Source organism: Eutrema salsugineum, unplaced genomic scaffold (genome assembly GCF_000478725.1).
Source record: "Eutrema salsugineum unplaced genomic scaffold, Eutsalg1_0 scaffold_15, whole genome shotgun sequence".
In the NCBI taxonomy this organism is placed as follows: domain Eukaryota; kingdom Viridiplantae; phylum Streptophyta; class Magnoliopsida; order Brassicales; family Brassicaceae; genus Eutrema; species Eutrema salsugineum.
Genome location: NW_006256867.1, coordinates 5,012,674 through 5,032,397, shown reverse-complemented (window position 1 = coordinate 5,032,397; position 19,724 = coordinate 5,012,674). Strand labels below are relative to the sequence as shown.

General features: G+C 35.9%; 3 protein-coding genes and 1 non-coding gene across 7 annotated transcripts; 3 read left to right on the top strand and 1 right to left on the bottom strand.

The window, feature by feature from the left end:
- The first annotated feature begins 53 nt into the window (after nt 1-53).
- LOC112088327 lies at nt 54-163 on the top strand. The gene has a single exon (XR_002900488.1). It is a non-coding gene; the product is annotated as a small nucleolar RNA R71 (small nucleolar RNA).
- Nucleotides 164-5,093: 4,930 nt separating this feature from the next.
- On the top strand, nt 5,094-19,562 carry LOC18022167 (chaperone protein ClpB4, mitochondrial). Of its 2 annotated transcripts, XM_024158318.1 has the most exons (10): nt 5,094-5,474; nt 5,658-5,736; nt 15,968-16,186; nt 16,268-16,505; nt 16,671-16,866; nt 16,948-17,002; nt 17,112-17,262; nt 17,371-17,679; nt 17,798-18,063; nt 18,253-19,562. In XM_024158318.1, the coding sequence occupies exons 3-10, from the start codon at nt 15,992-15,994 to the stop codon at nt 19,465-19,467; spliced, it is 2,625 nt and encodes an 874-aa protein (XP_024014086.1). In that variant the 5' UTR covers nt 5,094-5,474; nt 5,658-5,736; nt 15,968-15,991; the 3' UTR covers nt 19,468-19,562. The 2 variants fall into 2 exon arrangements, with proteins under 2 accessions (XP_024014086.1, XP_006405110.1); XM_006405047.2 differs by lacking the exons at nt 5,094-5,474; nt 5,658-5,736 and adding an exon at nt 14,686-15,117.
- LOC112088135 (glutathione S-transferase T3-like) lies at nt 5,879-7,847 on the top strand. The gene is made up of 2 exons (XM_024158319.1): nt 5,879-7,236; nt 7,590-7,847. The coding sequence occupies exons 1-2, from the start codon at nt 6,367-6,369 to the stop codon at nt 7,623-7,625; spliced, it is 906 nt and encodes a 301-aa protein (XP_024014087.1). The 5' UTR covers nt 5,879-6,366; the 3' UTR covers nt 7,626-7,847.
- Nucleotides 11,284-13,350, bottom strand: LOC112088136. 3 transcript variants are annotated; one of them, XM_024158321.1, is made up of 3 exons: nt 12,946-13,350; nt 12,529-12,773; nt 11,284-12,322 (listed from the first exon to the last, which is right to left on the bottom strand). In XM_024158321.1, the coding sequence occupies exon 3, from the start codon at nt 12,169-12,171 to the stop codon at nt 11,515-11,517; it is 657 nt and encodes a 218-aa protein (XP_024014089.1). In that variant the 5' UTR covers nt 12,172-12,322; nt 12,529-12,773; nt 12,946-13,350; the 3' UTR covers nt 11,284-11,514. The 3 variants fall into 3 exon arrangements, with proteins under 3 accessions (XP_024014089.1, XP_024014091.1, XP_024014088.1); XM_024158323.1 differs by having other exon boundaries at nt 11,284-12,317; XM_024158320.1 differs by having other exon boundaries at nt 11,284-12,800.
- Nucleotides 19,563-19,724: the final 162 nt, after the last annotated feature.

The following is a 19,724-nucleotide window of genomic DNA, read 5'->3' as shown; positions in this document are numbered from 1 at the left end:
TCAGTTCTTCATTAACTCCATGGTAGAAGATGGTCATCAGGTGCTCCTCCGAGAAACCATGGTGTGGACAATCTCTTTGGTAATCTCTGAATCTTTCCCAGGCGTCATAGAGGTCTTCTGTGTCCTCCTGCTGAAATTTTGGGATCTTGTCCCTTAAGAGATTGGTACGATCTCTGGTGTAAAAGTGACTTAGGAAAGCCTCTCTACACTCTTTCCACGTCTTTAAGGACGCAAGTGGCAAAGTTTTAAGCCATTTACTAGCTCTACCAGTTAGAGAGAATGGAAAAAGAACACACATATGGTAATCGGTATTTTTCATTATGGTTGAACACAGCTCTTCAAAATTTTCAATATGATCTATTGGGTGTTCAGTAGAAAAACCGTTATACTTTTTGATATAGTTAATGTATTGTACCTTAGCCTCAAAGTCGCCATCCTTAGGTAAAGGTGGTCAAATTGCTCGCCTATCTATGAAAAATTTGTGTGTATCACATTCTCCAATCAGTTGTTCTCCCTTCTTGGCATACTCTGGTTCTCCAATCGATTCATTGCCATCATCGATTGGGTCATTAAGCTCATCATCTGATGGGTCACCATCCAGAAAAGGGTCCTCTTCAGCGAGAGGATCAAGGATGTGTTCCTGACCCCTCATCGAAAAAGTACCTGAAAAATCAAAGAAAAACAAAAATTAGAAAAATTTCTACCGAATTAAGCAGAGAGTCGCAACGAAAAGAATCAAAATCCCCGGCAATGGCGCCAAAAACTTGATGCTAAGAGAACCAAGGATTACTTCTAGCTTCACGTTTTAAATTTATAACTAAATATCTGCAAGTGCACAGCTGTACGCTGTAGTACTTAAGGGTCGAAACACAGAGATTTTGAGCTTTCAGTACGAATCAATCAAGACTTAATACTAGTAGAACAAGCAAATGGGGGTTTTGGTTTTGGTATTACTAAATCTAAGAGCAAATCGAAAAAAAGAGGTTGTAAAACAATAGGAACAAATCGCTGGGTCTAAAGGGTTTTCGCAGGGGTTCATGAACTGATCAAAAGACAAACAAATCGATAAAGGAAATCAACTAGTGAGGATCCCGAACTCGAATAGACACATGTAAGATTAGCCAACTCTCGTCACCCTAATCATCTAATCACTCAACACAGCAATTAACTCTCGCTCTCATGCTGTGAATAGATCATGCAGTAAAAACAGAATTCATCCACGCTCGCGATTCTCTGTAGGTAGCTTTCGTCTCCTACAGCGATTTCGCTCGATCACTTCTAGGTCTGGTAATTCGATACAGCACTCTCATGGCTCCAATTACTAAGATCAATTTTTAAGCGGTTAGCAACAGAAACAGCATAGGGAACAAGAATGAACGAATGATTCCTAGAATATTTTGAACCCTAAATCGAATAAAGCATAAGATCAAGACATGAAATTCCCTTTGAAAAATCCCTTAAAAATCCAACTGGAAAATTACTCAGACATAGTTGAATTCAACATCACAAGAGTATTTAGAATTGCAGAGAATTGAAATAGACAGAGTTTAGAAACGAAGAACAGGTTGAAGAAGGAGGGCCAATGGTGCTCCTCTCGGTGGCTCCTCTTCTGGGTGAGCTTCTCTTCTAGGGTTCCTGGTGAAAAATGTGGTACACCTTTCTAAACGACTTAAAAGGGGTTTATATAGTGTCTTGAGTCCTCAGGAACGCCTAGGACTTGCAGGAATAATGACGGGAGTGACTTGGGCTTTAATATGGGTTTCTGAGGCTCGGAATTGAGCTCCCCGCGGTCTAAAATTTCGCACCCCCGGCGGATGACGTTTTGGCCGCGGGTGAACTTTTGACTGTGATGATTCGCCTTCAGTGTATCGACCATATCTAGAGATCTAACCGTTGGATTGCTTTAATTCGACTTGTATTGGAAAGCTGATTGTCTCCTCTATTCTGTGTCAAAATGTTGGGATGATCAGACGGTGGGAAGACCTCCGTGTGCTGCCAAACTTCCGACGGTCTAAATTTATCTAAAGTTATGCTTTTTGCTCCCAAGTGCATTCCTTTTGTCAAAATATCTTGAAAACTATTTTGAGATTCTAAAACATAGAAATCACTTAAAAACCTTTAAAACAGAGTGAAAACACCTGCATAAGATATTAAAAATGATCTATAAAAGTGGTCAAAATCAGGTATTATCAAAAATTAATTAGTTTTTTCTCTTGATTTTTAGTTAAAATTTGTTCTACACTTTCTTCTGATTCAGTACTGGTTCTACCAGTTCTATAGTCAGAGAAAGAGGATCTAGAATAAAATGAGCTAATTCTTAATGAAGATGGTTCTCTAAATGATCCAAATTTTAATAGTATTTTTCCGTCACTTTGTTTTGTTATGCTAGAAACAGTTATTTGCTCAAAATTTCTTGGTGGTTGGGTAATATCTATTTTTCATTGATCGGGAATAGTTATTTTGTCCATTTTAGTTGCTTTGGTGTGTAGGTAGATGTAGGAGTATCTTTACTATGTACTGCTAGTATAGTTGTTTCACTTGTATCATCTTGCAATAAACATATTGGATTAAACTCAGATGTAGATTACTTGAAGTAAATTCGATACAACAATAAGCAGCCATGTCTTTCTTGTTGAAATTTAGTTTCAGGTAAGTGTGCATTTAGTACTAATGTATTAAATATAGTAGGATCATGTAAACTTACTTGAAAGTTTGGAGCACAATTAAAATATACTGCTCCATTATATAGATTTGATTGTACTGCTCCTAATAAGGAGTCTCAAATTTGAATAAAGTTTTATCTCTTAATAACATGTGTACAGGGGAATCTATTCTCGTTCTGGATAGAGGTTTTATTGCTATTTGTATTAAACCAAAATGAATATAATTAAATTTCTTTTGTCTATAACTTTATAATGCCATAGAAGAAAGCAATTTAATTTCTTCAAATTTATTTTGTAATGATATAGTTTGTTCATGTTCTTTTATTGAATATGCAGTTTTAAAATCAAAAGTTCCTATCGGATATATATTTTCAGGATTAACATGAGGTAATTGATCATGTGATATTTCTTTGTTTAAAATTGTAATTTTTGGCATTATTTCTCTTGAATTAATTGTTTTTTGAGACGCAGAAGAAGCAGTATGTTTAGACTTAAACCATTTTCTAACTGAAGATGCCATGCTTTAGACTCTACTTAGGCTCTATGCAACATGCAAACTAACCCGGACTTTTCAAGGACGGACGGAACTGCGGCTCACCAACGGTCTCACTGCCTTTAGCACTTACTGTCTGGAACACCTACGTCGACGACCCTCTTGACAAGTGCTGGTAGAAAGCTTTTAACAAGAGACCCAAGATTAGTTTAAGCATAAAACCTTTTGTTTGAAAATGTCTTAAGAAAACAACTTTTATACAATATATACTTCAGTATTTTTCTTGGCTCTGATACCATTTATATAAACTTATATACCATTTGAATCCCAGGTTATATAAAGGTATATAAATTTATATAATTATATAAAATTATATAAGAACTTAGATATAAGTTTTATACTTTGTAAAAAAAAAATTAAAGCTTGAATCAAAAGATAAGAAGTATGATTAAAACTTACTTTATTAAATTTGATTTGAATACAAGGAGTGAAATCCAAAGATTGAAAATACAAAGATGAAAATACAAGGATGAAAGCGTTAGAGAATATGGAAGTGCATGAAATTTGTAAGTGATGTCTCACTGAAATTCACTCTGCCTTTTTTTCTAAGCCTTGTTGCTTACATATACAAAGGAATTGATAAAACTATCGTAATGTAAAGATGAGGTGTCTTGATATGGTGTTGAGAGTGCTGAGTAATATTGCTATTTTGTCTTGAGTGTTAAAATCCAAAAAGGAGTAATAATGGCTACAATGAGATTAAATAATTTTATCAAAATTCAGATTTCCCTGATCTAGATTTTGCAAATGCAATGACAGAGACGGAAATTAACAATATAGATTTTGAATATGATTTGAATGATATTGAAGGAGCAGAGGCAGCTGATGGACATTATATGGACCAAATAAAAGACATGATTGCAGATAGGAATCATGGTTTTATCTTGTTTAGCAGTATTTGTATCGCAAAAATCAAACTTTTACTTGAAATAAAATTTGAATATTTGAAGTTCATAAATGTATATAAAAATTTTTTAGAAACCAATATTAATAATTTATTTACAATTATATTAATTATTATATATTTTATAATATATTTATCTATAATATGTAATCAGTACCGTTTTAGTCTTATTCAACATTCAAACATTTTATTGTGGACTGTAAGCTGTTATTTTTACCAATCAAACATTATTCTGTACCGCTAATTATATACAAACTGCACTAATTCTGCAAATATATTTTCTTGCATATACCACAGATCGTACCACACTTTTAAACCGATTTTCCCGCACAACCAAAAACGATGTCACCATTCGGACCCCTGCACGTACCGCTGTTGAAATGTACCACACTTTAAAACTGCTTTTCACGCACAACCAAATACGTCGTCACCATTCGGAGCGTTAAACCGTTTTTCTCATACAGCCAAATATGCTGTCATCATTCACACACTAAAGTTTTGGATCCGTGCAATGCAGTGATTTTGTTTCAAATTTTATTGGGAATTTTAAAAGTTTTCAAGTTCTCTGCTGTTTAATTAGTTGTTAAATTTAAACAACATTTGGAAAAAAAAAAGAGTCATTTAGTTATATACCAAAATTGATCAAGTAATTCACTATCTACCAAACAAAAAGTAGAAATTAGTTTAGTCCATTCCATGTCAGCATTTTTTCTATATATTGCCTTTACTCATTCTCACGTCAACCATGTTATTTTCTGCAAGAAAAATATAATAAATCGACAACAGCATTAAATGTAAATTAGCTCTCTACAGATATAGTAGAGATAAGAGCACCTCCAATAGAGAGTGCTTAGAAGATGCTTAAGGAATAAATGAATTAAAAATAAATCATTAATGGGTGAATTAGCTTAGCATCGATGCTAATATTAGCATTTTAAGCAATCTTAAGCATCGACTATGTGGTCGATTTTCATTGGTCAGCTATTTTATTTTTATTTTTTTCTTTTTTTTCGCACTTTTATCATCTCTCTTTTTTTTCTTCACGGGAACAAAATTTCCCAAATCACAGTTTTTGTTCTCCTTCAATTCTTTTGATTCTGAGATTACCCAAAAACTTCTTCATGCATGTTGACACGAAAATCACTTATCACATAGATCAAAACGGCAAGCAGTTTGAGGGGGGTTTTGCAAATAACAGACGATCCATCCACCTTCAAACGATCCATGTCGAGAGAGAGGATTAAACGTGAATTGCCTCCCGTTCAAGAGGTACTTTCCTCGGATCTGCTTTTCTTTCTTTCCCAATTTCGTTTTCACATGCGACAATCCAAATTCTTCTCATCGACAATCCAAGGTTCGTAGCTCTTCTTTAGCTCGATTCGTTATTATTTACTTCGATTCTGCATGACCATTTTGGATTCTGGTGATTGATTGATAATTGGATTCCTGATGGTTGAACTTTTATGAATTGGTAGCTTAATTTGTTCTTCTAATGAATGGGTTGATAACACATTATTATTATCCTTCTTGCTCGCAGATATGTTACGGCTCAGAGATTCTCTGAAGCTCTTGATAACCTCTTTTCAGGGGCATGCATTGAACTAGAGCACGGCCTGGTTTGTTCTCTTTCCTTAACAAGGCAAATTCTTTATTATATCATCTTCTCAGTTCTTTATTATTAAGCTCTTGCTCTTTTGTTTGTCGACACACTAGTTAAAGCCAAGTCACCTTGTGTTTGTGTTAGGTTTAGTCAGATTGTATCAGGTGTATGTTCAAATTGTTTGCAACTGATGGGTTTGTGTTAGGTTTGACTTAGTTTGCTTTTTTTAGAGAATGGTTGAGGTTTGTGTTAGGTTTGACTTAGAATTTGTGATCAATGCTTGGTAGTGATCAATGTAGAGGTTAGGTGAAAGCATTAGTATGACACTGACTGCTAACCTTCTTCTCTTCTATCTTCTCCTTTGTTTTAAAGCCTCCATTAAAAGAGAGAAGTGCATTAACTCTTATTTCACAATCGGTGCTTTAATTAACTCAACCTTCTTCTCTTCTATCTTCTCCTTTACTTCTCCATTGTCTTCATTAACTCAACCTAACCTCTTCCTTCTTATCTTCTCTTTTACTTCTCCATTCTCTTACATTCTCTCTTATTCTCTACCTTTAATCCTTCTCTTTATCTTTATCTTTATTCTCTTTAACCGTTTTTCCATTCTCTTTATCATTATTCTTTTCATTCCTTATCATTTTAAATGCCCTATATGAATCCATATAGTGAGTCTGGCTTCCTTGATCTCTTAAATAGTCAACAAAATCCACAAATGCAACCTGTAACACCAGCGAATGTTGAACCAACCATTCAACTCGGTGAGACAGAAGCTTTTCTGTTTGAGAGTCAATGGACCGAAGCTCCAAGTGAAGATGAAAGCACAGCCAAAGAACCTAGAAAGTCAAGGAGAAAATGGAGTCCTTTAGAAGATCTTGTCCTTATAAGTTCTTGGCTTAACACATCTAAAGATCCCATAGTGGGGAATGAGCAAAAAGCAGAAGCTTTTTGGAGTATGATTGCAACTTACTATGCATCAAGTCGCAAACTTGCTGGAATGGAGAAGAGGGTGCCGCAGCATTGCAAGAACAGGTGGGCCAAGATAAATGAGCAAGTCTGCAAATTTGTAGGTTGCTATGCTTCTGCAACCTCTCAGAAAACAAGTGGACAAAATGAAGATGATGTGTTAAAGCTTGCAAATCAGCTGTATTTGAATGATCACAAAGCCAAGTTCACCTTGGAACATTGTTGGAGAGAGCTTAGAAATGATCCAAAATGGTGCCTTTCTAATGGTAGTGGACAGCTTAAAAAAAGAAGGACAGATGAAGGTTCTCCAAGCTCACATGTTCATGTTGGATGTGAAGGGGTGCGGCGGCCAGAAGGTGTGAAGGCAGCAAAGGCAAAAGCCAAGAAAAATGCATCAGAGGCTTCCAATAAGAAAGGGCAAAACGAAGTTGATGTCTTGGAGTGTCAGAACTTGTTGGTGCTTAGGAAACAAGATGAAGAACTGAAACAGAAAACAAGCAAATATAAGATGTTGGAGAATCTGATTGGAAAACAAGAACCACTTAGCGAGGTAGAAGAAGAATTAAAGAATAAGCTCATCAAAGAATTGTTTTAAGATGGCTAAGTGTTTGAGTCTTTGTTTAAGTTTATGTTTAAGTCTTAGTATGAGTCTTTGGTTGAGTGTTTGCGTCTTTTTTTTCAGTTTTTGTTTGAGTATTTGTTTGTAGTCTTTGTTAGAGTCTTTATTTAAGTGTTTCTTTGTAATTCAATGCTATGTATGGGAAAACATGGTCCTCTTTGTTACTATTTTAATGGATCAGAAAGTTAGTCATGTTTAAGAAGTTTGCTTACAACCAATGATCCACAAAAGTTAATCACTATGAAGTTTCTCCTATCTAATTTTTGTTGTTTGTTTTGATGCAGGGCATAAAGATCAAATATGACTCAGACAAGTTATGAGATTTGAGAAGACCGATATTTTGGCTGATAGCCATTATTGATCAATGGTGGAGATTGTTGGGCCACATATTTATATGGGAGCCACATAGTTTGTTGTTTAGTCGGTTATGTCTTGTTTTTTTTTTAAAGATTTTGTATTCTAGTAGTGCCGACATGAATTTTGTAATTTATGTCTTCTATTGTAAACCACATAATTTGCAAGGCAGAAACTCATTCATTTTTGCTTATATAAATCACTTCCTTCTTTATTTACATATAACTTCTCTCATTATACAAACATATCACTCTTTTTCTTTTCCCTCACTTCTAACCGATTACCTTTTTAATTTTGTAAAAAAACTTTCATCCAATATGGCTGGATCTTCCCATAATAATTTGGAGGAAATGTTGGATGAAAGATTTGATACCATTATCAATCAAGCGTTTGAAAATCTTGTCATGAATCATGGTGATCGCCCAAATGCAACAAAAAAAAAAGGAGATACATTGACAGAGATCGGGAACAAGGCCACATCCGCTTGTGGAACGACTATTTCCAAGAAGATGAAACATATCCAGCCCATATATTCCGTCGTCGTTTCAGAATGAACAAACCTTTGTTCATGCGTATTGTTGATAGTCTCTCTACTCAAATGCCATTCTTTCAACAAAGACGAGATGCTACCGGAAGACCCGGTCTAAGTGCACTACAAAAATGTACGGCAGCCATTCGTATGATGGCATATGGTTGTGCGGCTGATGCGGTTGATGAATACCTCCGGCTTGGTGAAAGCACCGCGATTTCTTGCTTGGAAAATTTTGTTGAATGAATCATATATTTGTTTGGAGCTGAATACCTAAGAAGACCCACACTAGAAGATCTTCAAAAACTTCTTGATAAGGGAGAAGAACGCGGATTTCTCGGGATGATAGGAAGCATTGATTGTATGCACTGGGAGTGGAAAAATTGTCCAACCACTTGGAAAGGACAATACACATGTGGATCTGGCAAACCAACAATCGTTTTAGAGGCTGTAGCTTCATATGATCTTTGGATATGGCATGCATTTTTTGGACCTCCAGGTACATTAAATGATATTAATGCTCTTGATCGCTCACCGGTTTTTGATGACATATTACAAGGTAAAGCTCCAAAAGTGAAATACTTTGTCAACGGACGACGATATAATTTGGCATACTATCTCACAGATGGAATTTATCCTGACTGGGCTACATTTATCCAATCTATTCAAATGCCTGAAAGTGAGAAAGCAATCTTATTTGCTCAACGTCAAGAAGCAGCCCGTAAAGATGTCGAACGTGCTTTTGGAGTTCTGCAAGCTCGTTTTGCTATTGTCAAAAACCCTGCTCTTATTTGGGATAAAGAAAAAATAGGCAAGATTATGTGAGCTTGTGTAATTCTTCACAACATGATAGTAGAAGACGAACAAGCTGGATACACTCAGTATGATGTAGACTCATTCACACAACTAGAAGCAACCAGAACTTCACAAGTGGATTTAACGTACGAGACAGATAGGCCTACAAATATCGGAAATCTGATGGGAATTCGAAATTCAATTCATGATCAAACAAAGCATGATCAATTGAAAGCAGATTTAGTAGAGCATCTATGGAACAAATTTGGCACAAATCCAAATTACGGTTTATGATTAGCACTTCTATGTTTTTTATGGTTTATGATTTACATTTCTATGTTTTATATGTTTCTTCAAATATAATGTATGCTTTTTATGGTTTATGATTTACATTTCTATGTTTTTTATGGTTTATGATTTACATTTCTATGTTTTTTATGGTTTATGATTACATTTCTAAAAAAACAAAAACAAATTCGTAAGCACTCTTTTTTAAGCATCTCCCATTGGACCCTGAAAAAAAAAACATCATAAGTGAAGTGCTTAAACAACAATATTTCAAAAATACTAATTTAAAATTGATTAAGCACCTCTTAAGAGTGCTTACCAATGGAGGTGCTCTAATAACCCTACAGCCTGCCACAAAATTTGGTGTATCTCAGTATTATGTGGTAAACAATATTAAACATTGGTAAACAACGTAATGGTTCAAATAATATTATCATCGTTTGCTAACTTTAATGTATATATATATATATATATATTTAATAACTACATATGAAAGCTATTGTTTACTTTATTTTATGCCAATAACTCTTTTCAAATAACAATTCCCTAACGGATAACATTCATTCGTTAACACCACATTTTCATTTTATTCGAGTAAGATAAAAAAAAACATTAAACTCTAAACCTAAAACCTAAACCCTACATTAACTCTATTACCTAAACACTAAACCTTAAACCATAAATAGTAAAATCATAAACCCTAAATCCTACACCCTAAACACATTACTATAAACTCAAATCCCATAGCTTTTGTTAACTGTACCCCGTATCAATAACTTATATTCAGTAACATATAATTAACCTGGAAAATAATATTAAATAAAATAATGATATTAAATGTTAATCTAATTAACAAGTATAGTTAATGATATAATGCGACTGTGTTATCGTTAACTGTGTTATCGACTATTTAACAAAAAAAAACGGAGAGAATGGAATGGTTCTGTATGTAAGAGAGAAAGATGTCTCTATTATTCTGGATGAATGAATGTTAACATTGGATGTCTGCATGACAACAATGGCGGTGTAAACTTTAACAATTTTTTTGTTTGAATATGACAATGATCTTAATTAGGTTAGCATTGAACAAAGCTGTCTTCCACTTTTGATACAATATACTAATGAATTGTTTAGCACAATGCAAGGAATTAATATAGATGAGGTGATCAAGTTATTATATATTATATAGTTAACATATATATAGTTAGTGGATATTTACTGTGTTATCTTGTTAACGTTGTTATCCTAGATAGTGTTAACGTGCTAACAATAATATCTGACTTTTGTAACGTGCTAACAATAATATCTGATTTATGTAACATGCTAATAATAAAGTAATTTGGCAAAGCAATAAGTTAATATAAATGGCTAACAAATAGATTGATAAGTAGGTTGATGATGGTAACAATGTTAACAGTTTGATGTTCTGGTAACTGATGGATGAGTTTATATGGAACAGGTTAACAAACATACTTACCGTTTAAAAATATATTTTATGGTTAACATTATATACGTAGATATTTACAGAAAGAAAACAAGTAAACAAATCGCTCTTGTTCCACCCAAGCAAGGACAAGTCGCTCTTGTTCCTACATCATCTGGTATCAGAGCGACTTGTTGCATCGTAACCGAGTTCAATTGTAACCGATGATGTAATGATAATACTATAGGATATGAGGTAACCGATGTATCTAGGCAATAAAACGGATTCAGACTACTAATGTGATGCAACAAGTCGCTCTGATACCAGATGATGTAGGAACAAGAGCGACTTGTCCTTGCTTGGGTGGAAAGGTGGTGAATCTCTAGTTGGCCGTACGGCTCTCTCTAGATGACTCGATAGAAAGGGAGTGATGAAACGATGAGACCGGGTAACAATGGATCGAGAGACGCCATACAGATGATGGAAGAGTCTGTGATAAGTCTTGTTCTTCAGCTTCAAAGGAATCACACCAAGGAAGAGGAAGAAAACTAGCTGCGGCTAGGGTTTGCTTTCAAAGAAAACTCGGTTATTTTATTGATAGGGTAAAAAGTTTACATGCTGAGAAGGAACCTTATATAATGGTTCGACAGCAGGGTGGCTTCTCTTGGCCAAAAAATACAGAAAAGGAAACTACAAAGCTCATCGTTTAACTAAAGCAAGAAAATGGAAAACTTCTAAAAACTAAGGAAAACGACTAAGGCAAGAAAAGCTCCTGCAAAACAAACAATAAGCTCGTGAGATATAATCCAATTGTAAACACTTACATTGGTTTGATGAGTGCTATTTCCACTTGCTTGGAGATGACAAACGTAGTAGCGTCCTTGATGCCTTGTAAAACAGGTAAGAATGATATGGCTTGACGCTTAAGTAGAGAGAAGTCATTGCTCGGTATCTCTTTGACTTTCTTGGCTTCTTGAAGGTCTTGGCTTGAACCGGCCGAGTCTTCCACGTCGTCTTGTTGGGTCTCAAGTGTGCTGAACTTGGTTAGAGGCTCCATTGGTGTCTCTCGGGTGATCTCCCCTTTGAGTAGCTTCTCTTTGAGTTCCTCGTGCTCTATAAGTGTGATCAGCCCTTCTATTGACTTGTTGAACTCCTCTCTTAGACTCTTAGTTCCTGACCTTGTCCTTGGTGCATGCCTCATGGTGGGTATGTTGATCGACTCTTCATCAGCTAGTGTTAGGCTTGTCTCGATGTCCTCATCATTCCCTCCCTCTAGAAAAGGTTCTGACGGCAGAACAGGATCTCCTGCATGGAAAGGAGCTAAATCAGTAACATTAAAGGTTGGAGAAATATTCATCTCACCTGGAAGTTCAAGCTTGTATGCGTTGTCATTGACTTTCTCTAGGACTCGGAAAGGTCCATCTCCCCTCAGTAAGAGCTTTGATCTCCTTTGGTGTGGAAATCTCTCGGTTCTCATGTGGAGCCAGACCCAATCCCCCGGCTCAAATGTGACCTCCCTCCGGTGCTTATCAACTTGTTGCTTGTACTTCTCAGTCTTCTTCTCCAAGTTTTCCTTAACTCATTGATGTAGTTTTTTCACAAAATCGGCCTTGGTGATTCCTTCTGAGCTAGAATAGACAGTTTGGGGAAGCGGTGAGAAATCTAATGGGGTCAAAGGGTTAAACCCGTATACAACTTCAAAAGGAGATTGTTTAGTGGCTGAGTGCTTAGCATGGTTATAAGCGAATTCAATGTAAGGTAAGCATGATAACCAATTCTTTAAGTTCTTACCCACCGTAGCTCTCAACAAGGTGGAGAGTGTACGGTTTACTACCTCAGTATGGCCGTCGGTTTGTGGATGACAGGTGGTGGAAAAGAGCGATTCCTTTGAAGCTGAAGAACAAGACTTATCACAGACTCTTCCATCATCTGTGTGGCGTCTCTCGATCCATTGTTACCCGGTCTCATCGTTTCATCACTCCCTTTCTATCGAGTCATCTAGAGAGAGCCGTACGGCCAACTAGAGATTCACCACCTTTCCACCCAAGCAAGGACAAGTCGCTCTTGTTCCTACATCATCTGGTTGACAGGTGGTGAATCGTTTAACTAAAAGACGAAGGAAGAAAAACTAACATCACCCCTTAACATTCAATAAATTACTAACCATCGACAAGGATAACTAGTTTAACGACTACAACGGTTATTTAATTCTAAAATCACAAGAAAAATTAGATTTAAATAGAGAACTAACCACTGTCGCCAACCCACCAAGGAAAGAGATTATAATTGGCTAAAGTAAGAACCACTGACGTCGGTCTTTAATCTTTAATAATTAACCATCCAGAGATGTAAATCTATCCACTCAAAGATGTAAAATCTCTTCATTCATCATATTCTTTTATCAATGGAGGATGGAGCTTTTTTTGAAGACAACATGAACATGGCTGGCACAGAGTATGCACTGTGACAACTCCATATCTGTCATATCTCCTAAAAAAATACGATTAAAAAAAAAAGCTTTTCTTCACAAGTATGATTTTTTTGTGAATTTTATCTGGAATGTTAGAGCTCTTCGTAAAGATAGTCAGTGGAATATAGAACGATAGTTATGTATAGTCCTCTGGAATTTAGAACAATCAAAATTTAAAGATGAAAGAACGCCTGAAAAAAAAAGAGAAATATGAAACAATGGAAAATGTGCTACAAGCACGAAGAAATAGACTTTATTTTTTTTTTTAATATAAAATTCTTTTGATTTCGACATTAAAAAAATCATTAGAAAATCTATCTGACAAAAAATATTCAAATCTGACATCTTTTTCTCTTTAGGGCCCACATGCCGGCGATTAGAAGCTATAACCTGAGAAGAGGGTTGCATGCTAAATTAAGGACTGAGTGAAAATTTTATAAGCAACAGTATATCTTAAACAGTGGTTGACTGAGATAACTAATATGTTATATATAAGTTGTTCAACTCTCTCCAGCTGAGTGACATGTTAGCAATGAAGAGAATGATACATGTCCATTTAAAATATTAATAAAATATATAATTAATTAAATTTTAAGCAAACATATTAAAGAATATAAATAAATATTAATATATATTTATATTAGAATAAAATTAAAATTTAATTTAAATATATAAAAACTTATAAATATTATATAATACAAGACTTTTTAAATGCACCACTCTATTTTTTTCAAGTGTTTTAAAATTCATTTTAAACTAAAAATATAATTAAATTTTAATGCAAGTGAAAAAAAATATGAGACTGAATAAGTTAAGATTTTCAAATAATCTTATATAAAACTCCAACTAATAAATCATAAAACACAAAGAATATTTAATAAACGATTAAGGAGATAAAAGTTATTAAAAAATAATAGTAAAAAGAAGAGTGTCCACATAAAAATATTATACATGATTTTTTTTAATTAAAAAAAGATGGAATCAATAAAATATATATAACCCAAAAAAATTAAAATGGTAAATTGAGAAATTTAACAAGTATTATATTAGTAAGATTTACAAGAATGAAAATAATATGAAGATCGAAAAACAAATAAATATTCCTCTCTGATATTCAATATATATTTTTAAGTGAACTATGATGTTTTTATATAAAAATTAAAATCGTAAATTTTTAGTTTCTTATTATTTAAACTAATGCAGAAAAAATTACAAATAATGTATCATCGAGAATAAACATAAAAACACTGATAGTAAACATAAAATTCAATACAAATTCTAAAAATTTATTATTTAAAATATAAATTAAATAAGATCTACACATACACTTATAATTAATGGTAGCTAGTGGTAATACTCAAGAAAAAAAAAAATACACATTAAAATTAGAACGCACTTGGTTTACTTTAAACCAAAGCTTTTAATCGAAAGAGTCAAATTTTCTCATAACCGAAAAGCGGTTTAGGTTCGCCTGAGGAAACCACTTTGTGTTCTAAAAATTCTTTGAATGGAAGATTCGCGATGGAAATGGTAATTCTTCTACACACTTCTTTTGCCTCTTCTCCAAGCATCCTAAATCCTACACATCGCTTCTGGTAAAACCTCCGTCGTCTTTCCTCTTCTTTCAAAACCTCTCAAACCCAGAATCCCACACATTTCCTTCGCCTCTGCTTCGAATTCAAAGCTCACATGGCGTCCAGGAGATTATCCAAGCCTGTTTCGCTAGCCATCAAGTCACACAATGCTTTTTCGAGACCCTCTCTCCTCCGTTCTCGCGCTATCTCTGCCTCTGCTCACTTCAGCTCGTCTTCCTCGCCAATTTCATCTCTTTTCCGGCCAAACTCCTTCATAGGAGTTTCGGGAAACGTCACGCAGGCCGCTTCTCGTGGCCAACTGTTACCTCTTTCTTTCCAATTTCCTTCTCCCCGACGCTTCTCGGTTTCCGCAGCTCAGGTTTGTGATCTGGATTTTCAGTTTCTTTACTGTTTATTTGGTCGATTTTGATCTTTGCAAGTTTCTATCTTTATCGTTTAGACTGGTCAGCAACTAGATTTTCATGGGCTTCTCTCTTTTTTTGTGAAAAGGTTTGCCTTTAAGTGATAAATTGTTGACATGATGTGATTATTAGATTCAGGAGGATTTTGGAATCTTCCCTCATGATTCTGTAATGAATTATCTTCCGATCAAGTGTAATCGATTGTGCTTTGGCAGTGATAAAGAGTGTTAATTTCTCTCCTATGATGTATATTCGGTTATGTGTTTGTCAAGGTTTGCCTTTTGGTGATAATTGGTTGATTTTCTCATATCATGTGGTTGATTTTCAGGAGAAAGTTGGAATCTCTGCTCTTGATTATGTAATCTCATTACATTATCTTCTGTTCATGTGTACTCGATTGTACTTTTGGCAAGGTTTGCCTTTTGGTGATAATGTGTTGGTTTTCTCATATGATGTGGGTAAATTCAGGAGAAAGTTCGAATCTTTCCTCTTGATTCTTATGATCCAAATGACACTATCTTCCATTCATGTGTATTCGATTGTGCTTTCGGCAGTGATAAAGAGTGGTAATTTGTCTGTTTCTTTTTCATATGATGTGTATTCGATTGTGCTTTTGGCAAGGTTTGCCTTTTGGTGATAAATTTGTTGATTTTCTCATATGATGTGGTTGATTTTCAGGAGAAAGTTGGAATCTTTCCTCTTGATTTTTATAATCTCATTTGCATTATCTTCCGTTCATGTGTATTAGATTTTGCTTTGGTAGTGAGAAAGAGAGTTAAAATTTTTCTTTTTTCTTTCTTTCTGTAGACTAATCAAAATTCTTATACGGAGATGGCTTGGGAAGGGATTATCAATGCTTATGATGCAGCTCGTGTTTCAAAACAACAAATTGTCGAATCCGAACATTTGATGAAAGCTCTTCTGGAGCAGAAAGATGGTCTTGCCAGGAGAATATTTGCAAAGGCTGGAATAGACAATAGCTCTGTTTTGCAGGCTACAGACGCCTTCATTTCTACACAACCGAAGGTGCTGCTTGATTTTCTCTCTTTCCTTTTTATTTCTCACTATGATGTTTGATTCAACTTGGTTTCTTCTTGTGACCGGCAGGTTACTGGTGATACCAGTGGACAGATACTAGGGCCATCTCTTAGCACTATCTTACAAAACGCAGAGAGGTATAAGAAAGAGTTTCAAGATGATTACGTGTCGGTTGAACACCTTCTGTTGGCCTTTTATTCAGACAAAAGGTTTGGACAACAATTTTTCAAGGACCTGAAACTTACTGAGGAAGCCCTGAAGGAAGTTATTAAAGCTGTTCGCGGTAGTCAACGAGTTACTGATCAAAGTAAGTATTCTTATGTTCCGCATTGTATTGGTGAACATTGTAAGTAGATGTAAGACGTGTGTTGGTACTTAAGCTAACAATAGATAAGACAGTGTGGAGATCTCATTTAATGTTTTTTTACCCTGTGTCTTTTTATATTCTCATCACTTGATGCTCCACATGTAGATCCTGAAGGAAAATATGATGCACTTGAAAAGTATGGAAATGATTTAACTGAGATGGCCAGACGAGGAAAACTTGATCCTGTCATTGGAAGAGATGATGAAATTCGGCGTTGCATCCAGATTTTATGCAGGAGGACAAAAAACAATCCTGTTATCATCGGTGAACCTGGTGTAGGGAAAACTGCAATTGCAGAGGGGTAAGGCTTGCAATTATATCTCTAGTTTCTCTTTTATTTTGCCATACCTCTGAATTACTGAGATATTTTAACCTTTTTCAGGTTGGCTCAGCGAATTGTACGAGGGGATGTCCCTGAGCCTCTCTTGAATCGGAAGGTTGCTCCAGTGTTCTTTTTGCTTTAATCTGTAATTTGGTTTACATTTTCTTCTAGAAAAGGCCTGAGAAAGATTTTGACATGCTTGGCTTGGTTGCTATTTAATGTAGTTGATATCTCTCGACATGGGTTCACTGCTAGCTGGTGCCAAATTTCGAGGGGATTTTGAGGAAAGGTTGAAAGCAGTACTGAAGGAAGTAACTGCTTCCAATGGGCAGACAATCTTGTTCATTGATGAAATCCACACTGTTGTTGGTGCTGGTGCGTTTGTCATTTTTCCACCCACATGATGACTTTTAACTACAAAGCAAGCTGTATTGTTGATAGGAAAAAACTAATGAATGGGTTAATATTGTTTACCTTCTGTAGGAGCTACTGGTGGAGCAATGGATGCGAGCAACCTCTTGAAACCAATGCTTGGACGAGGTGAACTGCGATGCATTGGTGCAACGACACTTACTGAATACCGCAAGTACGTAGAGAAGGATCCAGCTTTGGAACGTAGGTTTCAGCAAGTGTTCTGTGGTCAGCCATCTGTTGAAGATACCATCTCGATTCTTCGTGGGTTAAGAGAGCGGTACGAGTTACATCATGGTGTTAAGATATCAGATGGTTCCCTTGTTTCAGCAGCGGTTCTTGCAGACCGCTACATCACTGAACGCTTTCTGCCAGACAAAGGTATAAACTTGCACCTTTGCGTGATTCTTTAGTAGTATTTTGCTTAGGAAAGTGTTTGTTGGCCAGAAAAAAGCTCGAGAATAGCATTGTTTCCTAAGATGAAAGTTCTTTGTTTCAGCTATTGATCTTGTCGACGAAGCTGCTGCAAAGCTGAAGATGGAGATCACTTCTAAACCAACTGAACTCGATGAAATTGACAGAGCTGTGATCAAACTGGAGATGGAGAAGCTTTCTTTGAAAAACGATACTGATAAAGCTTCTAAAGAACGGCTACAGAAGATCGAGAATGATTTGACCATGCTCAAAGAAAAACAGAAAGAATTCAGTGAGCAATGGGAGGAAGAAAAGTCTCTCATGACCAAAATACGTTCATTTAAAGAAGAGGTACAATCTTTTTCCTCACTGCGGGTTTAAAATCTAAGAACACACGTATGCTGTTTCGGCTTAATAACTTAAGATAATCGGGAAGTTTCTTGTTTTGTATTTAGTGGTTGTAGTACTTGTGCTGGTTGCTTATGCAGTGATATAAATATCATCCTTGATATCCTCCTGAACATTTTCTACGTGTTACAGATTGATCGAGTGAACCTGGAAATTGAATCAGCTGAACGTGATTATGATCTAGAACGTGCTGCTGAACTCAAGTATGGAACACTTATGTCCCTCCAACGTCAATTAGAAGAAGCTGAGAAGAATCTCACAAAATTCCGAGAGACAGGACAGTCACTACTCCGAGAAGAGGTAACCGATCTCGACATTGCAGAGATAGTAAGCAAGTGGACCGGTATTCCACTATCAAATCTTCAGCAATCAGAGAGAGAAAAGCTGGTCATGTTGGAACAAGTGCTCCACAAGAGAGTTGTTGGTCAAGACATGGCTGTAAAATCAGTAGCAGATGCTATCCGTCGTTCAAGGGCTGGTCTTTCAGATCCTAACCGTCCAATAGCCAGTTTTATGTTCATGGGTCCTACAGGTGTTGGTAAAACCGAGCTCGCTAAGGCTCTAGCTGGATACCTTTTCAACACTGAGAACGCAATAGTAAGGATAGATATGAGTGAGTACATGGAAAAATTCTCGGTGTCACGGCTCGTTGGTGCACCTCCTGGCTATGTAGGTTATGAAGAAGGTGGGCAGTTAACAGAAGTTGTTCGTAGGAGACCTTATTCGGTGGTTTTGTTTGATGAGATCGAGAAAGCCCATCCTGATGTCTTCAATATCTTGCTACAGCTACTTGACGATGGAAGAATAACTGATTCACAAGGGAGGACAGTAAGTTTCACAAACTGTGTTGTGATTATGACGTCTAATATAGGATCTCATCACATACTTGAGACACTCGGCAACAAAGAAGACGGCAAAGAAGCAGTTTATGAGCTGATGAAGCGTCAAGTTGTGGACTTGGCAAGACAAACTTTCAGGCCAGAGTTTATGAACAGGATAGATGAATACATAGTTTTCCAGCCGCTGGATTCAAGAGAAATCTTTAAGATCGTGGAGTTGCAAATGGAACGAGTAAAGAACAGGTTGGAGCAGAAGAAAATAAAACTTCAATACACAAGAGAAGCAGTGGATCTTCTTGCTCAGCTCGGATTTGATCCAAACTATGGAGCAAGACCGGTGAAGAGAGTGATACAACAGATGGTGGAGAATGAGATCGCCGTGGAAGTTTTGAAGGGAGATTTTGCAGAGGAAGACAGTATTCTTCTCGACGTTGACCAGACAAACAACAAATTGGTGATCAAGAAGCTCGAGAACAATGCTCCTCCTGTTGAAGAAATGGCAGCTTGATCATAAGAACAAAACTTAGACTAACTCTGTTAACGTTTTATAACTCTTTGTACACGTACGGATGATGATGTTTAAAAAGGATTTATCTTTTGCCAACAAAAGCAACACGCCGAGTTCTAGGCTAATTACCATAGAACAGAAAGAACCAAACCAAACTGAATTAGGCGGGCAAATGACCATGAACCGAAAGAATCAAACCAAACCGAATTAGAAGGAATGGATAGTCATCGATTTTGGAGGAATCGATAGTCAAAACT

Excerpts from the sequence above, each read along its gene's own strand:
- LOC112088136 (XM_024158320.1), bottom strand. The coding sequence starts at position 12,171 with ATGAGAACCGAGAGATTTCCACACCAAAGGAGATCAAAGCTCTTACTG.
- LOC112088135 (XM_024158319.1), top strand. The coding sequence starts at position 6,367 with ATGCCCTATATGAATCCATATAGTGAGTCTGGCTTCCTTGATCTCTTA. Across the intron at positions 7,237-7,589 it reads AACAAGAACCACTTAGCGAG|GGCATAAAGATCAAATATGA; the intron begins GTAGAAGAAGAA and ends GTTTTGATGCAG.
- LOC18022167 (XM_006405047.2), top strand. The coding sequence starts at position 14,854 with ATGGCGTCCAGGAGATTATCCAAGCCTGTTTCGCTAGCCATCAAGTCA. Across the intron at positions 15,118-15,967 it reads TCTCGGTTTCCGCAGCTCAG|ACTAATCAAAATTCTTATAC; the intron begins GTTTGTGATCTG and ends TTCTTTCTGTAG. Across the intron at positions 17,263-17,370 it reads CCACACTGTTGTTGGTGCTG|GAGCTACTGGTGGAGCAATG; the intron begins GTGCGTTTGTCA and ends TACCTTCTGTAG.